The sequence below is a fragment of the Oncorhynchus mykiss genome, chromosome 7, assembly GCF_013265735.2.
Source record: "Oncorhynchus mykiss isolate Arlee chromosome 7, USDA_OmykA_1.1, whole genome shotgun sequence".
NCBI lineage: Eukaryota > Metazoa > Chordata > Actinopteri > Salmoniformes > Salmonidae > Oncorhynchus > Oncorhynchus mykiss.
Genome location: NC_048571.1, coordinates 48,896,600 through 48,917,027, shown reverse-complemented (window position 1 = coordinate 48,917,027; position 20,428 = coordinate 48,896,600). Strand labels below are relative to the sequence as shown.

Here is a 20,428-nt window from a genome sequence, read left to right as displayed (position 1 = left end):
CAGCTGGTTCATGATGTCAGAGCATGAATGCAAAATGTTCATATCTTCGCCTGTGAGTGATAGAAAAATAAATCGACCTCAGTGACAATAATAATAATTCTATGGATGTTTTTTTGTACAAAGGTGATGACTAAAGGAATTTTCAAATTTGACTTCTCTATGGGGCCGTCCATGGGAATCGTCTTGGCCAGACTTCAGTTCAACTGCAATAACTAAGCAGTCTACATGTACAGTATTTAATATATAAAAATAAAGTTATCTGGGAATAGACCGGAACCTAGGGGCCTTGTGGTGCATTTAAGACTACTTGGAACTCGGAAAGTCTGAAATTTACGACATGGAAACTTATTATAGAAAGATGAGGACCGAGTTTCCCACTTGGAAAGTATCAGATTTAGGGTTGCAAAGCTACTCGTAGATTACCAAAGTACTGGAATCTTCAGTAATTAACAGAAAATCTATGGCAATCTATTGTAACTTTGGTAATGTATACTTGAATAATTTTTTTATTGATATATATAGTATTCCTTTTTCATATTTGTGTCCATATTGTTAATGAGTTTCCAGTAGATAGTCTATCTAGTAGAAACTCATGGACAATATGGACACAGATATAAAAAAATTATACTATATATGAATACATTTCATATATAAAAGAAATGTCAAGACAAAATAGCCTAATTAATGAAAAAAAAGCATCAAATCAACAATGGCATTATTTTCAATTAACTCTGAAACTCTTCCAAATACTTCTTTACCTTTTTCCCATCTGCCACCAATTTGATCCAAAAACATTGAAAACAAATACATACTTTCATAGTAAAATAAATAAGTGTACATTTCATACTGAAACTCTCATATTAAACACCAATGTTATTCACTAAGTTGATGGTTTATATTAAGGATAATGTTTAACAGCTGTGTCAGTAATTGTTTTATTTAAATCATCTTATTTCATGGTCCTCATGTGATAAGGCCACACAGAGGGCCAGACATAATTATAGACACCTTTACAAATCTGAAGTACCCAAAAGGGCCACTAGATTTCTTGTGATAGATTACATAAAATACTTGAAAGATATCAAAATTCTGGTAGTTTACTGGTAAACTTGGTTTCCAGTAATATACCCTCCCTTTGCAACCCTAATCAGAATCAATTGGAAGCTCTACACAAATAACTGAAGTTCATTTTAACTTGGGGGTTTCGAGTTTGACTTGTCATGAATGCACCATTGGTCTCTAACCAAGCGTGTGTCCAACATCCACGGACAAGTTTTCGTTTCAAACGCATGGAAGCCAATGAGGGCAGTGGAAAAATTAGATAGATTTGCTCACAAAATGAATAGTTTAAATGGCTAAATAATTTAACAGTGCACTAGGGGTACTTGCTACTGTGATTCCTGAAATGCAGAGCCTGTTGGAGTATTTTTCAAATCCAAAATTATACTTTTGCTGTATTGTTTACTAGCTAGCTCTCAGTCTCATTGGCCACCATTAAAAAACGTTGCTAACACTAGCTAGCTAGCCAGTTAATATAACTTGTTTTCTCCAAATGCATGTCAGCTAGCTAAATTATCTATAGGCCTATTATGAGTACAACTCTCATCTGCTGTCGACATCAGGATACGATCGGGAGAACTAGTTAGCTCCAAAAGCATTGGTGTAAAGACCTTAAGTAAAAATATTTTAAAATACTACTTAAGTCGTTTTGGGGGGGGGGGGGGGGGGGGGTATCTGTACTTTGCTATTTATAGTTTGACAACTTTTACTTTTACTCCATTACATTCATAAAGAAAATAATGTACTTTTTACTGCATACATTTTCCCTGACACCAAAAAGTACTCATTATATTTCAAATGCTTAGCAGGACAGGAAAATGGTCCAATTCACACACTTATCAAAAGAACATCCCATATTGCCTCTGATCTGGCGGACTCACTAAACACAAATGCTTAGTTTGTAAATTATGTCTGAGTGTTGGAGTGTGCCCCTGGTTATCTGTAAATACACAAAAAACAAGACAATTGTGCCGCCTGGTTTACTTAATAAAAAGGAATATGAAATTATTTATACTTTTACTTTTGATACTTAAGTATATTTAAGACCACACACTTTTACACTTCTACTCAAGTAGTATATTACTGGGTGACTTTTACTTGAGTAATTTTTTATGGAGGTATCTTTACTTTTACTCATGTACAACATGCTGAGTCATGGCAGTGGCTAGCCAGACTAAAAGATACATTTAAAAGATACACTCCCATTTTTAATCAGGTTTCTGTAAAGCGATTGTGATGAGTCCACCACAATGTACCCGAGAGTCTCCTAATCAGCAAGGGGTAGTCTGTTTCATTTAATTGTGTATAAAAAACACAGTTTGAGATCATTGTGATGGGTTTTCTCCAGTGGTTTGAATGAGGAATTTGGCTTCCTGGGAAAATCTTGACGAGGCAGGAACAATAACTAAGAGGGCGGGGCTTAGTGAAGAGTCAATTACCTTCACACAGACCTGTATAACGAGCAGGTCTGTCAGTAGTGTTATACACACTCAGTCTGTGCTGTTCTCACAGGGGCTCTGCCAGGCAACGGCCAGTGGCGTCGCTGCCCTCCAGCCGTAACTGACATCCCTTCCTTGGCTTCACCCAGGAGTTGTGTATGACTGTCCCTCCTGGCGAGGGGTCCAACTGCAGCAGGGACACCACCCGCTTCTTTACCTTGGCCCTGAGGGCACGCCGCAGCTTCTGCCTCGTAAAGGCATAGAGCAGTGGGTGGGAGACGGTGGTGCCGTAGGCCAGGGCCAGGAACCACAGGCGCATGCTGACCAGGGTGTCGCTGGGGCCCAGGCCCAGGATCAGCAAATTGGCCATGGACAGAGGAGCCCAGCAGCCCAGGAAGGTGGAGATGATGAGGAGGGACATCCTGAAGACGCGCCGCTGGCGCTCCCGCCGGTCCCGGTGACGCCTCACAGCCCGCCGCAGTGCGATGATGGCCGACACAGACGCCTGGACAGTGGGACCAGGGACAGGGGCAGCAGTGGCAGGGCCTTCTAAGCTGACCAGAGGGTCTGAGGACAGGGCTGGGGGGGAGGTGGCTGTGGAGATGGGGGGGATGCAGGGAGGGTGAGAGAGCGGCTTGCTTGTGTCTGTACACTGCTCTCCTCCCTCTATCACTCCCAGCCCTGCCTTCTGCTTCTGTCTCTTACGGCCCCCCCTACAGTGTGGGCGCCTGAAGCGCTGGCTGTTCTTAATATGGGAGCCGATGCGAATGTTCAAGGCCCGCAGGATCCGTGAGTATGTGAACAGCATGACTGCCACCGTGGTAAAGAAGATGGGCACCTGCAGCAGGAGGTGGTAGTACATGGCCAAGCCTGTGTGGTAACCCTGGCCGCCCACACACAGCAGCGTCCGGTTACGCCACACTGGCGCCAAGGTGGTGGCGGCGGAGGAGGATGAGGCGGGGATGTGCTTCCCATTCTCCGACCCTCCTGTGAGAAACTCCACCTCCAGGAAAGGGATGAAGAAGACGGCCAGAGACGTGGCCCAGACAGCAGTCAGCAACAGCCCTGCCCTCCGCGGGGTGAGCAACCGGTTGGCGGGTCGGACAGAGATGTCGTAGCGGTCCACACTAATGACCAGCACGTTAATGGCAGTAGAGATGGAGGCAAAGGTGACACAGGCCTCGTGGAAGCAGCAGAGCAGGGCCAGGTTTGGCCCTGGGGGTAGCAGCACCACCACCAGGGTCAGAGGCAGACACAGCACGCACAACACCACATCCAGCACATGCAGGTTGACCGTGACCATGTTGCTGACCGAGTCGACCAGGTTGGACTGAGAGCAGTAGAGCACCAGCACCGTCATGTTGCTGCTGAAGCCCAGCACCAGCTCCAGCATAAGGAAAGCAGTCAGGGACACCTGGAAGCCCAGGGAGTAGGGCATGTACCAGGCTGTGCTGGAGGAGACACTCCCCCCTGAGACCGCCTCCAGGGCCCCGACACTCACCACCATCCCAGCCCAGTCGCTGGGGACCGGGGTCGGGGTGTAGCTGTCCGTCTCCATGTTGGTGACCTCTCAGCCGTGATGTGTTCTCATGCTGCCACCTGGCTCCCTGATGGTGATGGAGAACAGTTCAGTGACAGTCCTGCAGAGAAAGGGAGACAGGGGGGATGAAGTGTCTGGTGGGGGTCTAGAAATTCAATGGTTAATTAAAGGTATAAAAAGGCAAAGGTAAGTAATCAAACATAAATATCACAATCAGCAAACTGGTTATGATCTTTGACCAGTTAGCTATAACTCGGATTGCCTGCTATATTTTTTGGGCTTTCACTGTATGTGCATAGATGTTATGTAATTTGTCAGAATTGACTGCTCTTCAAATTAATTTCAGGACATCAAATTCAATGTGAAATCATTTGAACCATGAATTCAGAGAAATGGCAGTCGGTGGTCTAGAAGCGTCTGTATAATCCACTGGAGGTTAAACTACATCATGGCAGAACCGGCCTCTCCTCAAGGAGATTGACTACATCATGACAATGTGTTTTTTACACAAACTAAACCATTTTAATGTTGACCGCCATATCTTACAAATTTTCTATAAATCTGTCCTGCAGAGTGTGCTGTCCTTTGGTCTGATATGCGTATTCGGAAACATGCGAGTGCGAGACCAAGTCAAGCTTCAGCGCTTAATTAAGATGGCAGGAAGGATAATTGGTATAGATCAATTATCAGCCACCAACCTGAACACAAAACTCATCCTCCTAAAATTTGAAAGCATTTTACAGGACAGTACTCAAACCCTTCACTCAAAATACAGTCACAGCAGCAGCCGGACAAGGGGAAAGAGAGTTCTTCAAAAGAAAATTAAAAACAGAGAGATATGGGGAATCATTTATTCCAACAGCCATTAGGCATTAGTATGTTGGTCACTTGTGTCATGATGTTGCCCTCTTTGGGTATAGCAAGCCCTATCCCCTTCTCCCTGCCTCCCCCTTTGCTCCTTCAACTAGGCTGCTGCGGTCAGAGAGACGTCGTAGATTCCTGAGGATCTCCTCATGGACACACAGTATAGAGAGAGTCAATTTTTCATAGAGCACAAAGGAATTTCTTCCACCTCACAGAACTTGAGGTACGAACAAATTTCATGTTCAGGAGAAAGTATAAAAGATCGGTGAAGAATCCAGCTACGAACTGGTCCGTTTGTTACAACTTGGGGAAGCTCATGGGAGACGGTGTGGCCACATTACCATAACGCTGTTTATATAATAGCCTCAGATATGAGGTTTACATCTAATTGTTGTATAAGCTGAATGAGTGAGTATGATACTGTTTGTAAAATTGCGTAATATGATTTTGGACTGTTTAATGAAGGAAAACACAATTCCCTTTTGTTTTGAACTAAATCAGAGGACCGCCCCTGAGCCCAGTTAGGGTCAGACATCCTGGGACAGCCCCTTTTCTGCAATTCCGAATAAAACCCAACTTTGAGAAATTTTCACCAGACCATGTTTTTCTCCATTAGGAGGGGACAAAGGTTGTAGACCATTGCTGAATCTTTTAACCATACCATGTGGTTAAACTCTTAGACTATCGATACCGACAGAATAAGAACAAGTCTTTGATATTAATTACTAGTCTGCAGCTAGGAATTCGGTATCGTTGAACGCGAAGAACGACAACCGCCAAAACATCTATTCTATAACGAAACGAATGAATGTCACTCTGAACTATCCCCTCTAACCAGAACCGAGAGAGAGCGAGAGGGGGAGAGAGATGGACAATTCTACAAAATAAACAACTTTTCACCAGCGATCAAGACGACACACTGAGCGTAAATATACATATTGATTGCAATTGTTCACGAATGACTGAGCGTTCATGTGCAAAGGATTAGCATTTCAATTGTCATAATTATCACTCTGTAGTGACTTCTTAGTCGACCCCCACTTCTCCTTTTGTCTAACAAGCCGCCATGCCGGTTTAGCCCACTAGGGCACATTCTGCTATAATTTCATGTAACCGTATTTACGGTTTACTGTTTACCATATTGAGTATACAATATATTGCACTTTCACTTTAAATGTGTGGCTATAGCACTTTGAACGACAAATTGTGTGTAGTTTCTGTGTTATGTTTAATGTACCGTCTTTTTAAGAACATGACCAAATGAATTTCCCCCTTGGTGGGATAATAAAGTTGATCTGAATCTGAATAAAATGTCAGCATCAGTCATGGTGGCTTTGGTTTAGAGTGCACAGAGCATTTACGGTGCTACATCAGGACATGCATCGAAACAGACAAAACATGCATGAACAAACAGCACATGACACATGAGCACGTTTCATAATAAGATATCGTTAGGTATTTAGGGTCACAATTTCCTGACATTCACACGTGAAACCGATAAATTAACATTTTTGTGTGTAAGAGGTGGTAGTACAAGGTCTTAATTGCTCGCTGTAAAATCTACTGCATAGTTTGGCATGGCCACGATGAATCACCACGATGCTGCAAAGCTACATTCCAAAATACGCTATGTGTAATACACAATCAAAAACACAAGTCAGACAAACAAAGTACTGTGCTAAACCTTGTGTGTCAGTGGAATAAAGACTTCAGAGATAAAATGTATAATCTGTTTTCTAACCTGAGCTGCTCTGGGGTAAATCAGATTAGTGTCTACAGGCCAGACTATAACCTACTGCTGTATTGGCAACACACCAGTGGTGATGTCCTATGACACAATTCCTGAACAGTCACTAGAGTCCTGCTGCTGAGGGCAATCAATTGATTCATCAAAATCACAATGTGTGCTTTAAAATCAGGAAATTGGACCAATCAGTAAATTGCGCCTATGCCCGACACCTTCTGCACTACTTTAGAAATCACACGTGGTTGAAAGATGGACCAAATGTCATGTGTTATCTTAGCCATAGCAACTAGTCTGCGAGGGTCTAGAATGGTTAATGAGGGCACACATGCTGTAGTACTACTCAGCTACTGTGTGACACCATGTTTGTGGCAGTGAAAGTGTTAACTGACCCACGACAGGCTACAGCTTCCTTGTTGGGGTTTTAGAAAACAAGCAACACTTGTAGAGTTTATTCCAGAACTGGAAAATGGATGAGAACATTAAAACATTTCATGGATGATGAGACAACTGAATGCAGAGGCTGATACATTTTCCAGTATATTCTAAAAGAGACAGAAAACATGTGAGAAATGAGGTGAAAATTAAAGGGCTAGGACAAGAGAGGGAGGGAGGTGTACAGAGCATTGCAGTCCTATGCTCCACTTATCCTAGAGATTTTCAGCTGGCTGGTTTCATGAGCAGACTGCCTGATCACCACTGCACTACGAGACGATAAAGAGATAAGAGGAGAGGGACAGAGTCCCTGAACACACATAGAGTTGGTGGTAGATATTGAACGAGACCTTCTTCAAACATTGGACCCATTGCAGGCATCTCTGATCTCTGATGTTTTTGTCTTCCTGCATCACTTTCTGATGGGAAAGGAAGGAAGGAGAAAGGAAGGGAAGTAGGGAGGGAAAATTGCAATCATGCTGCAAGGGTAAACAAGCCCAAGGGAGAGAGGATGGGGTTGTTTTTGTTCCACTCCAATCTCTCCCACCAGCCTAACCCTGATCCTGCCTAGTCTCCTGCTCCCTCTGCTCTGTTTTCCTCAAAGGGCTTACACACACACACACATCATCCACCATGTGCGGAGAACTGCATGATATCTTCAGGTGCGACACTTACAGTCTCTCTTGATAGGGGGAGACAACTTCATTCCTACCTGGGAAATGCACTCTCTGTGATGATGCTGCTGTGATAGTGGATCGATGTAGAGAGGAATCCTGTTATACTCTATTAATCCTGGTCTCTATCTTGTTGCGCAACAGACACTTGAATAAAACTAGGTTATGTCCCCATAGGCTCTCCTTGTAAATAACAGGTTCAGGACCAAAAGCAATGAGGCTGGAGACACTCAAGAATGTGTTTGGATTTCTTAGGGTGCATTTAGACAGGCAGCCCAATTCAGAGGTGTGTTCAGTTGCTTGAATGTTTGCTACCTTGTACTAAACACGTTTCCCCAAAACATTCTTGAACAGACTGAGGTACGTTGGCTCCCATTTGGTGGGTGTGGCTTGAAGCAATGAGTGACATATTTAAAGGGCAGAGCCACAAGCCACCCCTCCCCGTTTTTCAACTGGTCGTTCAGTAGAGCACAGTTCACGTTCAACTGAATGTTCCAGAAGGTAAAAACGTAATGAATGCAGCCCTGATCTTTTTTCCACTAATTGGTCTTTTGAATTGGGCTGCCTATCTAAACGCAGCCCAAGATACAATCCAATATGATTGTTTTGACCACGGACACAGGGTTTTTGCTAAATGGTAAGCTTGGGATGACCCAACTCTGACTTCACCCCATCAGAATATGTGAGCGGAGCTTGCCCAATTTGACTGGAGCGAGATTACCAAAGGCTGGAGCGTCGGCCTTCTCGCCTACTCCAATTTCGCTCCAGTAGCGCTCAGTTCATGAGCTCAGGGCATGCCTGGCCCAGCATGCATTTGTAGTCTACTTGTGTGCTGCTATTGCCCCTTGCTTTAGCTACTGTCATGGAGTTCGCTAAATATTTTTTTATAAAGAAACTGATAAAACACACAGGTGCTAAATCAAAGTGACTTAAAAAGATGAGGGCCAGGAGCAAGAGGGGGAGTGCGGTGATGTAGTGTCCACAACTAAATAATCATTGTGGATTCTGAAAAGACACCTGAAAGCATGATGGTGTACTTATTACATGCACATGCTAAAAGAAAGCAACGGGGTGGGTAGATAACTAAGTGTGTCATTGTAGCAAAGTATTTACAAACTAAAAATCAGATCTCTTAATTAATTTTGTTAAATTATCTATACAATAGGCCATAATTGATTTTGACCCAATAGGCCTGGCATATTCCCATGTTCAAGGAGCTTTCCGTATTGATTGGGTTATTTTTGCCCAAAAACCTTTAGGCCTACCTACCTAATATATATACAGTGCCTTGCGAAAGTATTCGGCCCCCTTGAACTTTGCGACCTTTTGCCACATTTCAGGCTTCAAACATAAAGATATAAAACTGTATTTTTTTGTGAAGAATCAACAACAAGTGGGACACAATCATGAAGTGGAACGACATTTATTGGATATTTCAAAAATTATTCAGCCCCCTTAAGTTAATACTTTGTAGCGCCACCTTTTGCTGCGATTACAGCTGTAAGTCGCTTGGGGTATGTCTCTATCAGTTTTGCACATCGAGAGACTGAATTTTTTTCCCATTCCTCCTTGCAAAACAGCTCGAGCTCAGTGAGGTTGGATGGAGAGCATTTGTGAACAGCAGTTTTCAGTTCTTTCCACAGATTCTAGATTGGATTCAGGTCTGGACTTTGACTTGGCCATTCTAACACCTGGATATGTTTATTATTGAACCATTCCATTGTAGATTTTGCTTTATGTTTTGGATCATTGTCTTGTTGGAAGACAAATCTCCGTCCCAGTCTCAGGTCTTTTGCAGACTCCATCAGGTTTTCTTCCAGAATAGTCCTGTATTTGGCTCCATCCATCTTCCCATCAATTTTAACCATCTTCCCTGTACCTGCTGAAGAAAAGCAGGCCCAAACCATGATGCTGCCACCACCATGTTTGACAGTGGGTATGGTGTTTTCAGGGTGATGAGCTGTGTTGCTTTTACGCCAAACATAACATTTTGCATTGTTGCCAAAAAGTTCAATTTTGGTTTCATCTGACCAGAGCACCTTCTTCCACATGTTTGGTGTGTCTCCCAGGTGGCTTGTGGCAAACTTTAAACGACACTTTTTATGGATATCTTTAAGAAATGGCTTTCTTCTTGCCACTCTTCCATAAAGGCCAGATTTGTGCAATATACGACTGATTGTTGTCCTATGGACAGAGTCTCCCACCTCAGCTGTAGATCTCTGCAGTTCATCCAGAGTGATCATGGGCCTCTTGGCTGCATCTCTGATCAGTCTTCTCCTTGTATGAGCTGAAAGTTTAGAGGGACGGCCAGGTCTTGGTAGATTTGCAGTGGTCTGATACTCCTTCCATTTCAATATTATCTATCGCTCTGCGCTTTTAACGGATCTCTGAGACTATCACAGTGCAGGTGCATTTATACATGATGATTACATGATTACACACAGGTGGATTGTATTTATCATCATTAGTCATTTTAGGTCAACATTGGATCATTCAGAGATCCTCACTGAACTTCTGGAGAGAGTTTGCTGCACTGAAAGTAAAAGGGGCTGAATAATTTTGCACGCCCAATTTTTCTGTTTTTGATTTGTTAAAAAAGTTTGAAATATCCAATAAATGTAATTCCACTTCATAATTGTGTCCCACTTGTTGTTGATTCTTCACAAAAAAATACAGTTTTATATCTTTATGTTTGAAGCCTGAAATGTGGCAAAAGGTCGCAAAGTTCAAGGGGGCCGAATACTTTCGCAAGGCACTGTATATATATATATATAAACTGCATCTGCCCAGCCTGGCAAGAGTGGCTAAAAGGGTGCTTAGCATCCCCAGTGGCTCTGCAAGTGAGGAGATATTCTACGGACTCGGCAGAGGCGAAGGTCAAGAGCCATGCATCCTCCGAAACATGACACTGCCAAGCCGCACTGCTTCTTGACTGCTCGCTTAATCCGGGAGCCAGCAGCACCAATGTGTCGGAGGAAACACCATCCAGCTGGTGACCGAGGTCAGCTTGCAGGCGCCTGGCCCACCACAAGGAGTCGCTAGAGCACGATGGGACAAGGAAATCCTGGCCCTAACCCAGACGAGACTGGACCAATTGTGTGGCGCCTCATGGGTGTCCAGGTCACTGTCGACTGTGACACAGTGATGCAGTGCCTTAGAACGCTGCGCCACTCCGGAGGCTGGCTATAATGATTTAATACAATGAAATGTTGATTAATTCCTGAGTGCTTTATGTCCCTACTAGCCTATTGTGTTGCACTCACAAATGCTTCAAAATGTATTTCTCTGTAGGCTATTGCCTTGAAATAGTTTAAATAATATAGCCTAAATAGTTCATTTTAGTCCCGTAGGTTCCCTGTCTGGCTCCTGACCTATTTAGAGTGTTTATATGCAGTTTAAAATGACATGTAGCCTATTTGAAATTATGAGCGCTTCTTACATTCACCTTTTCATGTTTATTCAAATACTTTTCATTCAAATCCACATGGTTTGGTTTAAATACTTCAAAAACAAAATGTTTAGGTCCAGGTAGTCACAAAAATAGATGGTTAAATTGTGAATGGAGAATGAAGCGAAGGCAGTTTTTTTTTTCCTGTGAGTGCGGAGCAGTTTTTAGCAGAGTGGTTGGAAAGGACATAGAGAGCTGGAGCGATGTGCTCCATGAGTGGGATTTCCAACTGCTCAACTCCGCTCACATGCTCTGCACCCCATTGACGTTGAAATTTAAAACGGTTAAGGTAAGGGTTAAGGTAAGGTAAGGGTTATGGTTATGGATGAAAGGAGAAGCTCATTTTTTGTTAGTCGGTAGTTAGCAGTTTTCTTCATGCTCGTTCTGCAGTGGGGTAAGCTTCTAAAAACCAAGTGAAATCGCCCCCCCCAAAAACGGTCTGGATTGACTCTTTTATAACATAGGGTTAGGGTTTAGGGTAGCGTCGTCCCAAGTGTCCGGAGAAAGGGCCACGGTCCATGCTATCCGGAATCCTTGGGACATCCCAACTCTGACGTTACCCCATTGAAGTTGACATTTTAAATGGTTAAGGTAAAGGTTAAGGTTAGAGTAAAGCTTAAGGTTAGGGTAGGGATGTCCCAAGGATCCCAGATAGCGCTAACCCAGGGTCACATGGCCTTACAGCCGCATGTCTAATCACAAAACACAGCGAAGCCTCACCTCCTGCCTGTGGAAGACCTTGGTTACCATAGTGTCAAAGTGTTTTTCCCATCACAAGGGAGAGAGCGCAGGTCTGGCAGAGCAGAAACGTGTTAACATAGTTCCCCTTGTTAGTTCAGTATCTAGACAGTCAGTGATGAAAGCACTGCAGTGAGAGCAACAAGGGCTCTACCAGTTAATTTTCAACTCAGCACCAGTCCAGCTATGAGCCGTCCGTCACTCAACAGTTAATCATCTGCATGCTCTGCAGAGTCTGCACCCTCAGTCTGCTCTGGACAGTGTGAAACCCAGGTGCAGCAGCTCTAATTCTAACTCTAATTAAGTCTTCTGCTGCTTGCTAGAGGAGGCCCACAGGGGAGCTCTGGGGCTCCAGGTAATTGTGTTTTCCACTTCCGACCAGCAGAAAGAGTAATGACTTCACTCTCACAAAGAACAATTGAATTCATATGTAGCATCAGAGGAAGAGGTGAAGCGAGAGGGTCCACTCCCGTCAAAATCTGTCCACGTGGGAATACAGTGATTCTACTTAATAAGCAGACCGCCTGACTTCCCGCCTTTGTGACAATGACTCCCATTGTTAGGGGGAGACAAGACCACCTCGTCAATATATACAGTATCTCTGGCACCATTCACATTTCCAGGTATGGCAGGATATAATCAACACCCAACTGGGCAACTGTTGAGTCACCAGCCTGGAAACAATAACTACTCAATGCACTCTGCAGAGTTTATAATGAAGACTGGCTTGCTACTTACTGAGAGTTTAAGGGAGAGAGGGGGGATGGAAAAGAAAGTGTATGATATGGCCAGGGATGGGAAATTCCCGACCTAAGGGACAGAGGGAGATGGTGTTTGAATCATAAGGGCTGTGGTAGTCATGAAAGTGAGGTCAGTTTGGAGGAGAAAGCAGATTCTGCTCCATTGCGGTTTGGTGGAATTTATATGTCCTTTACATATCTTTGTTAACAGCTTTATATACTGTAGACCCATTTACCTGATTGAAATGCTGTGAGCACATTATCTTGACACCCATGTAAAATTATTTGATATCCATTGAATTTGCAGCATAATAGAAACCGTCTTCACAGAGCACACTTGAGAGAGTGGCACTAAAAGCCCTCACAACAAACACTGCAGATGATCAGGTAAAGTGCAAGCAGCTCAGTCCTGGAACCGTGTCTGGGCCAAGTAATGTACCCCCGTCATTACAGTAGGAAGTATGAACAGTCATGCATCATTTTCTGCTTATTCTACTGTTCCCCCCCACAGCACCTCAGCCTGGTCCTCTCCCACATCTATCTGCTGCCAGGTGGCAGATCCATCATTCTGATGTGACGCTGGCCTTTAGGGAGTTAAAGAGAAGGCTGGGCCAGCTCCCTGAGACAGACAAGGAGGGAGATGGGGATGGAGAGAGAAAAGGAGGAAGGACACAGATCCCACACAGAGAATAGACATTTCCTATAGGGTTCTTAGTGAAATACTTTATCCTCTTATCATGCCAAAAAACTGTCACAAAAGATTGATGTAAACAATCTCATTCATCATACTGTTGTACTACTATTATACTAGAGGTCGACCAATTATGATTTTTCAACGCCGATACCGATAATTGGAGGACCAAAAAAAGCCGAACAGATTAAATCGGACAATTTTAATATACATATCTGTAATAATGACAATTACAACAATACTGAATGAACACTTATATTTTAACTTAATATAGCACATCAATAAAATCTATTTCGGCTGAAATAATGAAACATGTTCAATTTGGTTTAAATAATGCAAAAACAAAGTGTTGGAGAAGAAAGTAAAAGTGCAATATGTGCCATGTAAAAAAGCTAACGTTTAAGTTCTTTGCTCAGAACATATGAAAGCTGGTGGTTCCTTTTAACATGAGTCTTCAATATTCCCAGATAAGAAGTTTTAGGTTGTAGTTATTATAGGACTATTTCTCTTTATACCATTTGTATTTCATATACCTTTGACTATTGGATGTTCTAATAGGTACTTTAGTACTGCCACCATAATCTCGGGAGTTGATAGGGTTGAAGTCATAAACAGCGCAATGCTTGAAGCAATTCTTCAAGCATTGCGAAGAGCTGCTGGCAAACGCAGGAAAATGCTGTTTGAATGAATGCTCACGAGCCTGCTGCTGCCTACCATGGCTCAGTCAGACTGCACTATCAAATCATAGACTTAATTATAATATAATAACACACAGAAATACGAGCTTTAGGTCATTAATATGGTCAAATCCGGAAACTATCAATTAGAAAACAAAACGTTTATTCTTTCAGTGAAATACAAAACCGTTGTGTATTTTATCTAACGGGAGGCATCCATAAGTCTAAATTTTGCTGTTACATTGCACAACCTTCAATGTTATGTCATAATTATGTAAAATTCTAGCAAATTAGTTCGCAATGAGCCAGGCGGCCCAAACTGCTGCATATACCCTGACTCTGCGTGCAATGAACGCAAGAGAAGTGACAATTTGCCCAGTTTGATATTGCCTGCTAATATGAATTTCTTTTAACTAAATATGCAGGTTTAAAAATATATACTTGTGTATTGATTTTAAGAAAGGCGTTGATGTTTATAGTTAGGTACACATTGGTGCAACGACAGAGCTTTTTTCGCGAATGCGCTTGTTAAATCACCCGTTTGGCGAAGTAGGCTGTGATTCAATGATGAATTAACAGGCACCACATCGATTATGTGCAACGCAGGACAAGCTAGATAAACTAGTAATATCATCAACCATGTGTAGTTAACTAGTGAATATGTTAAGATTGATTGTTTTTTTTACAAGACAAGTTTAATGCTAGCTAGCCCCTTACCTTGGCTCCTTGCTGCACTCGCATAACAGGTAGTCAGCCTGCCACGCAGTCTCCTCGTGGAGTGCAATGTAATCGGCCATAATTGTTGTCCAAAAATGCCGATTACCGATTGTTATGAAAACTTGAAATCGGCACTAAAATAAAAAATTGGCCATTCCGATTAAAATCGGTCGAACTCTATATTATACTACTGTATATTTTTCACACATACATTTGTGCCTTGCTGCACAAGTGGGTTAAGACAGAGTTAAATATGAATTGCAGTGGAGCATAATTATCATATTCCTTTGAGACGGTCTGATCTAACAGGTTGTTCAAATTAAAAAGTGAAAACATGAGTGGAGGGAGGGAAACAGAGAGAGTGCATTGTGATGGTGTTAATTTACACCTGCACTGCTTTATGTATAGTACAATATCTCTAACTTTCCACTAAATCATAGTAATAACACTGCATCTTTCGTGTGGTTTATTGTTTTGTTTTTCTGCAAACACTGTCAACGTTCTCTTTGCTCTTTGTCACAATCCACAGAGTTTGAATACATTAATAATAGAGCAGGAGATAGAATGTGAAAACAAATGGAAGGAGAGACGATGGTCTGGGTTGGAAGAGCCGCACTAGCAACCGCTGGCCCTGTCCCTCCATCCATCCCTCCCACATGTCAATTGCTTTCTCAAACATGTGTCATAAACAAACCAACAAATTACAATGTCACAGTAAAAACACAGGACAACCCTCTATCTACTGTATCATTCACTCCAAGACAATAGACTTAAACACATTACTAACAACGCAGCGAAACACAAAAAGACTGCTTTATGTTCAAATACAATGACAACTTTCCAATGTGAAGCCTCACAACATGACGAGGTGAATAACAACACAACTAAATGGTTCTTTACTGCATGCAGTCCAGCCTCACAGAACTAAGTACATGGAGTGGACAGCATGGGTTCAGGACAGCATGGGTTCAGGACAGCATGGGTTCAGGACAGCATGGGTTCAGGACAGCATGGGTTCAGGACAGCATGGGTTCAGGACAGCATGGGTTCAGATGGTGGGAAGTGACTAGCTGGCTGTGTGAGCACCCCACTTAGAAAGCAGAGCCCTATTTGAGTTCTTCTTCTATTCATCACCACATCCTGATTTGGGTGGCTTAAATATCACATTTACGAAAGCAAAACACAGGCCCCGTCTTCAGCACAGTTCTTTGGGAATGCAATACAAACACAGTATCAGTACCACACACACACACACACAGTAAGCAGCCCAGCAGGGCAACAGCTAAGGCTAAGTGGTCTTGTTGGTAAACGTGGAGAGGGAAATAGCTTTATCCCCAGTAGTGTTCCATTGGGGGAGATGTCAGAGAGAGTTTGTTTGTTTCCAGAATGTATACATGCACAGTTAATGTACACCGTGTGTTATATAAAGTGACATATAGCTCCTTGCACTTGTTTCAGCTTTCTTGGTCCCTACCAGTGCTTCCTGCAAACAGAAGGATGTGGCTGAATTTCCAATATATAGTGAGCCTAATTATAAAGAGCCATATTCTCAACTCATTATTCCCACGACTTGAAATGAGAATGATCTGTCCAACCCAGTGCTCTGACCTTCAATAGCATAACAACAGAGCCAGTCGAGGGCCACAGGCCTGTTCAACTGTGATTGGCTTACTGACCATGTGTCTAGAATTTTAACAGCCACTCATTCTGTGTTACGGCCTCATCCTTTCTTTTCATGCAGAAATCCAATTACCCTTTCTTTCCAGGTCCTAAATAGTTTTGCTAATTTCTTAACTGTGCTTAAGAGCAGTAAGAGATGCAGCTATTATTCTGGTTGAGAGTGTGGTTGCATGAAATATGAAGAGAACACGGGGAGAGTGAGATGCAAGAGGATGAAAGCAGAAAAAGGTGGTGGACTGGTGGTGTGACAGAGATGTGGAAGATAAGGCTTTCTGCATGTCTAATTTAATATAGCTAGCTCCAAACAATCCATTACAAGTTGCTGGATTTACAGGCCTTCAGGGGGCCTTATGTGAGGGCTATTTAAGGACGGAGTAGGTGAGTAGAATTATATTGAAATAATATATTTTTGAGATTCCTTTAGTTAGGTTAATATTTAGTTAGGTTAATATTGTGAAGCTCCTTTATTTTGCGGGACAAGTGGCCAAACAGCATGTTGGTCAGACGGACTGTTCGACCTTGAGAGGCAGAGACAACTGTGGGGCTTTATATTGTCCTATTACATGAATAATTTATGGTTGGGCTTTTACAGAAATTTGGACCTGAAATAGCCAGACTGAAAACTTGAGCAAGAAACATACAGAGAAAGAAGAGAGCGGGAGAAAGGAGAGAGAGAAAGAAGAGCGGGAGAAAGGAGAGAGAGAAAGAAGAGAGCGGGAGAAAGAAGAGAGGAAGAAAGGAGAGAGAGAGAAAGAGGAAGGCGGAGGAGGAAGAGCCTTTTGATAGTGTGTGCACATGTGTACATGTGTCCTTGTGTGTGTAAATGTGTGTTTGACTGTGTGTTGAGGGGAGGGGAAGGGCAGAGGATCAGGGATGCAGGACACAAAGCCGCTTTTCTAAAATTATGAGGTTACTTATCTACAGAAGGAGGCAATTAAAAGTCATTCCAATTCGCCTCCTGGCTGCAGGGAGAGAGAGCAGAGTGACTTCATAATGAATGTATCTCTATGTCTGTCAAAAGGTTGCCCTCACACACACACACGGCAGGAGAGTTCCAAATAATTACATCAAGATCATACCCCTCTCTAATTACCTCCTTCCTCCCACATTTCCCTGTCTCCATCTCCACCACTCCCCCCATAGACACTATCTCCATTTCTCCTTTCTCAATTTTTGATTTCATCCGCTGAAGCGGTCTGCTTTTAGGAGCCCTTTTCACTCCCTGTCAATAGTATCACTCTCTCTCTCTCTCTTAGTATCTCTATTTATCATGTAGTTACTTACATTTTACTGCATAGATGTTTATTCTATTTATTCTGCCACTTTGAATTAATCTGATGTTAATTAATGAAGACAACTTTCTGGCTAAACTTCTTTCCTCTCTCTTGGCTAATGACTAACACCACAAACAGGCAGACATCTCTCTACATACTGTTTTCCTAGTCAGATCTCTGAAGACTGCAGTGGAGGTGTTCCCAGAGTGGTGTGAGAGAAACACAGTCTCAAAGCATGTATCACTAGTGTCAAGCAGTTTCTCCCACAATAAAGGTTGAAAAAAGCCAATATGCATAAAAGTCAATCAATACTATTTTCATACAGATTTGTCACCAAAAACCCCAAAAAGCAAAACGAATACAGTTTCTTGCCACAGTTAAAATGATCTAAAAAAATAACGAATCAATATTCATTTTTTTTATTGAAAAACAAACGTTTACCTATTTGATCAAATGTACACACTAGGATTCCGTACAGTACGGGACACCGTGCTATAACACACTAGGCTAATACAAGCAAATAAAATAAAATGTAGCTAATACATGTGAAACAATAAATGTGTATATTTTTTTGATTACAATATTATCATAGGGCAGTTGTAAATTGTAAAGTAAAATGTGTTATTGGACTACAAGTAGCCTGCCCTATAGGCTGTTAAATTTAAATGTTTGTTACACTTACACATGTGGGCCGCATACTTTGTATTAAATTCATGCACTGTGTGTTTTCATTTTAGATACCATATGAAGTTAAAATAGGGAAATAGGACTTACATTGCCTCGTGCCAGTCCCGGAGATTCCCAGCTACATTCTTTTGCAGGTCCGTTTGTCGCGCTCTGTCTTCTGATTCTTTGACAAATAATCAGAATATTGCAATGTATTTCATATCATGCTTTATGGCTATGTAATATGACTCTAATGATGCTGCTGTAGGCTACATCTCTGCATGTAAAAGCTGTGCTATTGCCTCTGTCGTGAGATGATCGTCCACCAGTTTTAGGTAGCTGACCGTAAAGAATCCCTACTCATCTCTCACGGTCATGTTAATAATGTCTTCGGAGACCACATGCTCAGCGAAGAGTAGACTACTGTACCTCTGGCCAGATCAGAGGGAGAGCTGCGTTCCCTCCATCCAATACGGGGCGTGTCTTGCACGTACTGCACCGTGGTGGTGTAAAATTCAGAAACGACTGCATTTCGCACCCCGAGTGACAGGAGGGAGGTGCTCAATTTGACAGGCAAGGTCATCCGCATGTGGAAAATCATATGGCAAATACTGGATAGACAAGATTTCTGTGATTTCCAATAGGCTATAACGAACGGGAAAAAAACACCACCTACAACGAATGCAGTCACGTTGAAAGAGAAAAGGCAGGCTAAACTAGATGTAGGCTTAAACAGGCATGGCTGGGTGTGAGATTTTCAGCTCTCCAATGTCAAGAAAGCATCATACACAGAGGGCATGGTTCTGTTGCAGGATAGGTTATTCCGTTGACTACTGCAGAATACACAGACAAAACATACTGTAGGTGCTCCTGGTTCTTCATGTAGTGTGAAAACAGGTGCACCTTACCCCTTCATGCGCCAAATACAACAGGTTCAGTGAAATGCTTACACTACACGGCTATGTAAGGGCATCAGGTCAATCTGCTTGAAATAGCGATCCAACAACCCACTCACTTTAAATGTTCTGCATATGAGCTGATAAATAGGCCTACAGAAACCATCCACGGGTCCACATTATTGCATGGTTTATATTCAACACACTCAAATGTTTCCATTAACCAAATCACATTAAGACATGCCAGCTGGATGGAGTGAGGGGGAGAGGCGCTCTACATGTTGTTTACTGCCACCCTCTTTCACACCACAGACCAACGCAAACAAACGACCTTGCACTGCTCTCCTGCAGTAACTTAGAGGGAAGTAGCTAGACAGTGTAGTATCAGGCCAGGGTTACAGCTAAATCACAATTGCTTTTGAAAATCCGATAAAAACTGAATTATTCTGAACACTCCCTATTCCCTATTTCGGCAGACAAGTTTCAAATTCTCAAGGAAGTTTCTAACCACAAGCATAAACTATTGTAGCTAGCTGGTGAGGGCTCAGGAAGACTGTCTGAACGAACTGAACCACATCCATTCATCCCCACTCAACTCTCGCTGCATGAAATACGTCATCAATTTTGAGCACCAGGCATGTCTGTATACCCCTTCCCTTATTGACTGCTCTTCAATATTGTACTCAGGACAGCTGGAACGTCCCAAAATGTGTTGAGGAAATTACAAAAAATCCGGACGCCATTTAACTTGAGATGAGAGGGAGAGTAGATTGATTGTTGATTCTGCTGCCAAAATCGTCATCCTCTCGCTGGTCTGTCTGTGTAATGGCTCATTTCCTTGGCCCTCCACTTCAGCCCCTGCAGCTGTGTGCCATTCCCTGGCCCTGGCTTTCTCCCACCCCCTGGCAGGCCAAGGGAAGCTGGGCTCCAGCTGGCAGCACAGGACAGGGGGCAATTAGAGGAGTGTGGGGGAGACAACCAGACCTGCTGCCAATTACTGTGCCCATGAGCCAGACAGACGTCACCCATAATAACATCCAACATTGTGGAGCACAGCCCTGCCATGTGACAATGGTTGGACAACAAAGTTACACAGGTCTCTGCTTTCAGGTGTGACTTCAAGTGTGTGTGTGTGTGTTTGCTTGT

At 42.8% G+C, this 20,428-nt stretch overlaps 1 protein-coding gene across 1 annotated transcript; it reads right to left on the bottom strand.

Annotated features, from left to right (window-relative positions):
* Nucleotides 1–1,926: 1,926 nt before the first annotated feature.
* On the bottom strand, nt 1,927–20,376 carry LOC110527934 (G-protein coupled receptor 22). Its single transcript, XM_021609568.2, has 2 exons — nt 18,495–20,376; nt 1,927–4,138 (listed from the first exon to the last, which is right to left on the bottom strand). Exon 2 carries the CDS (start codon nt 4,054–4,056, stop codon nt 2,566–2,568), a length of 1,491 nt encoding a protein of 496 aa, XP_021465243.1. The 5' UTR covers nt 4,057–4,138; nt 18,495–20,376; the 3' UTR covers nt 1,927–2,565.
* Nucleotides 20,377–20,428: the final 52 nt, after the last annotated feature.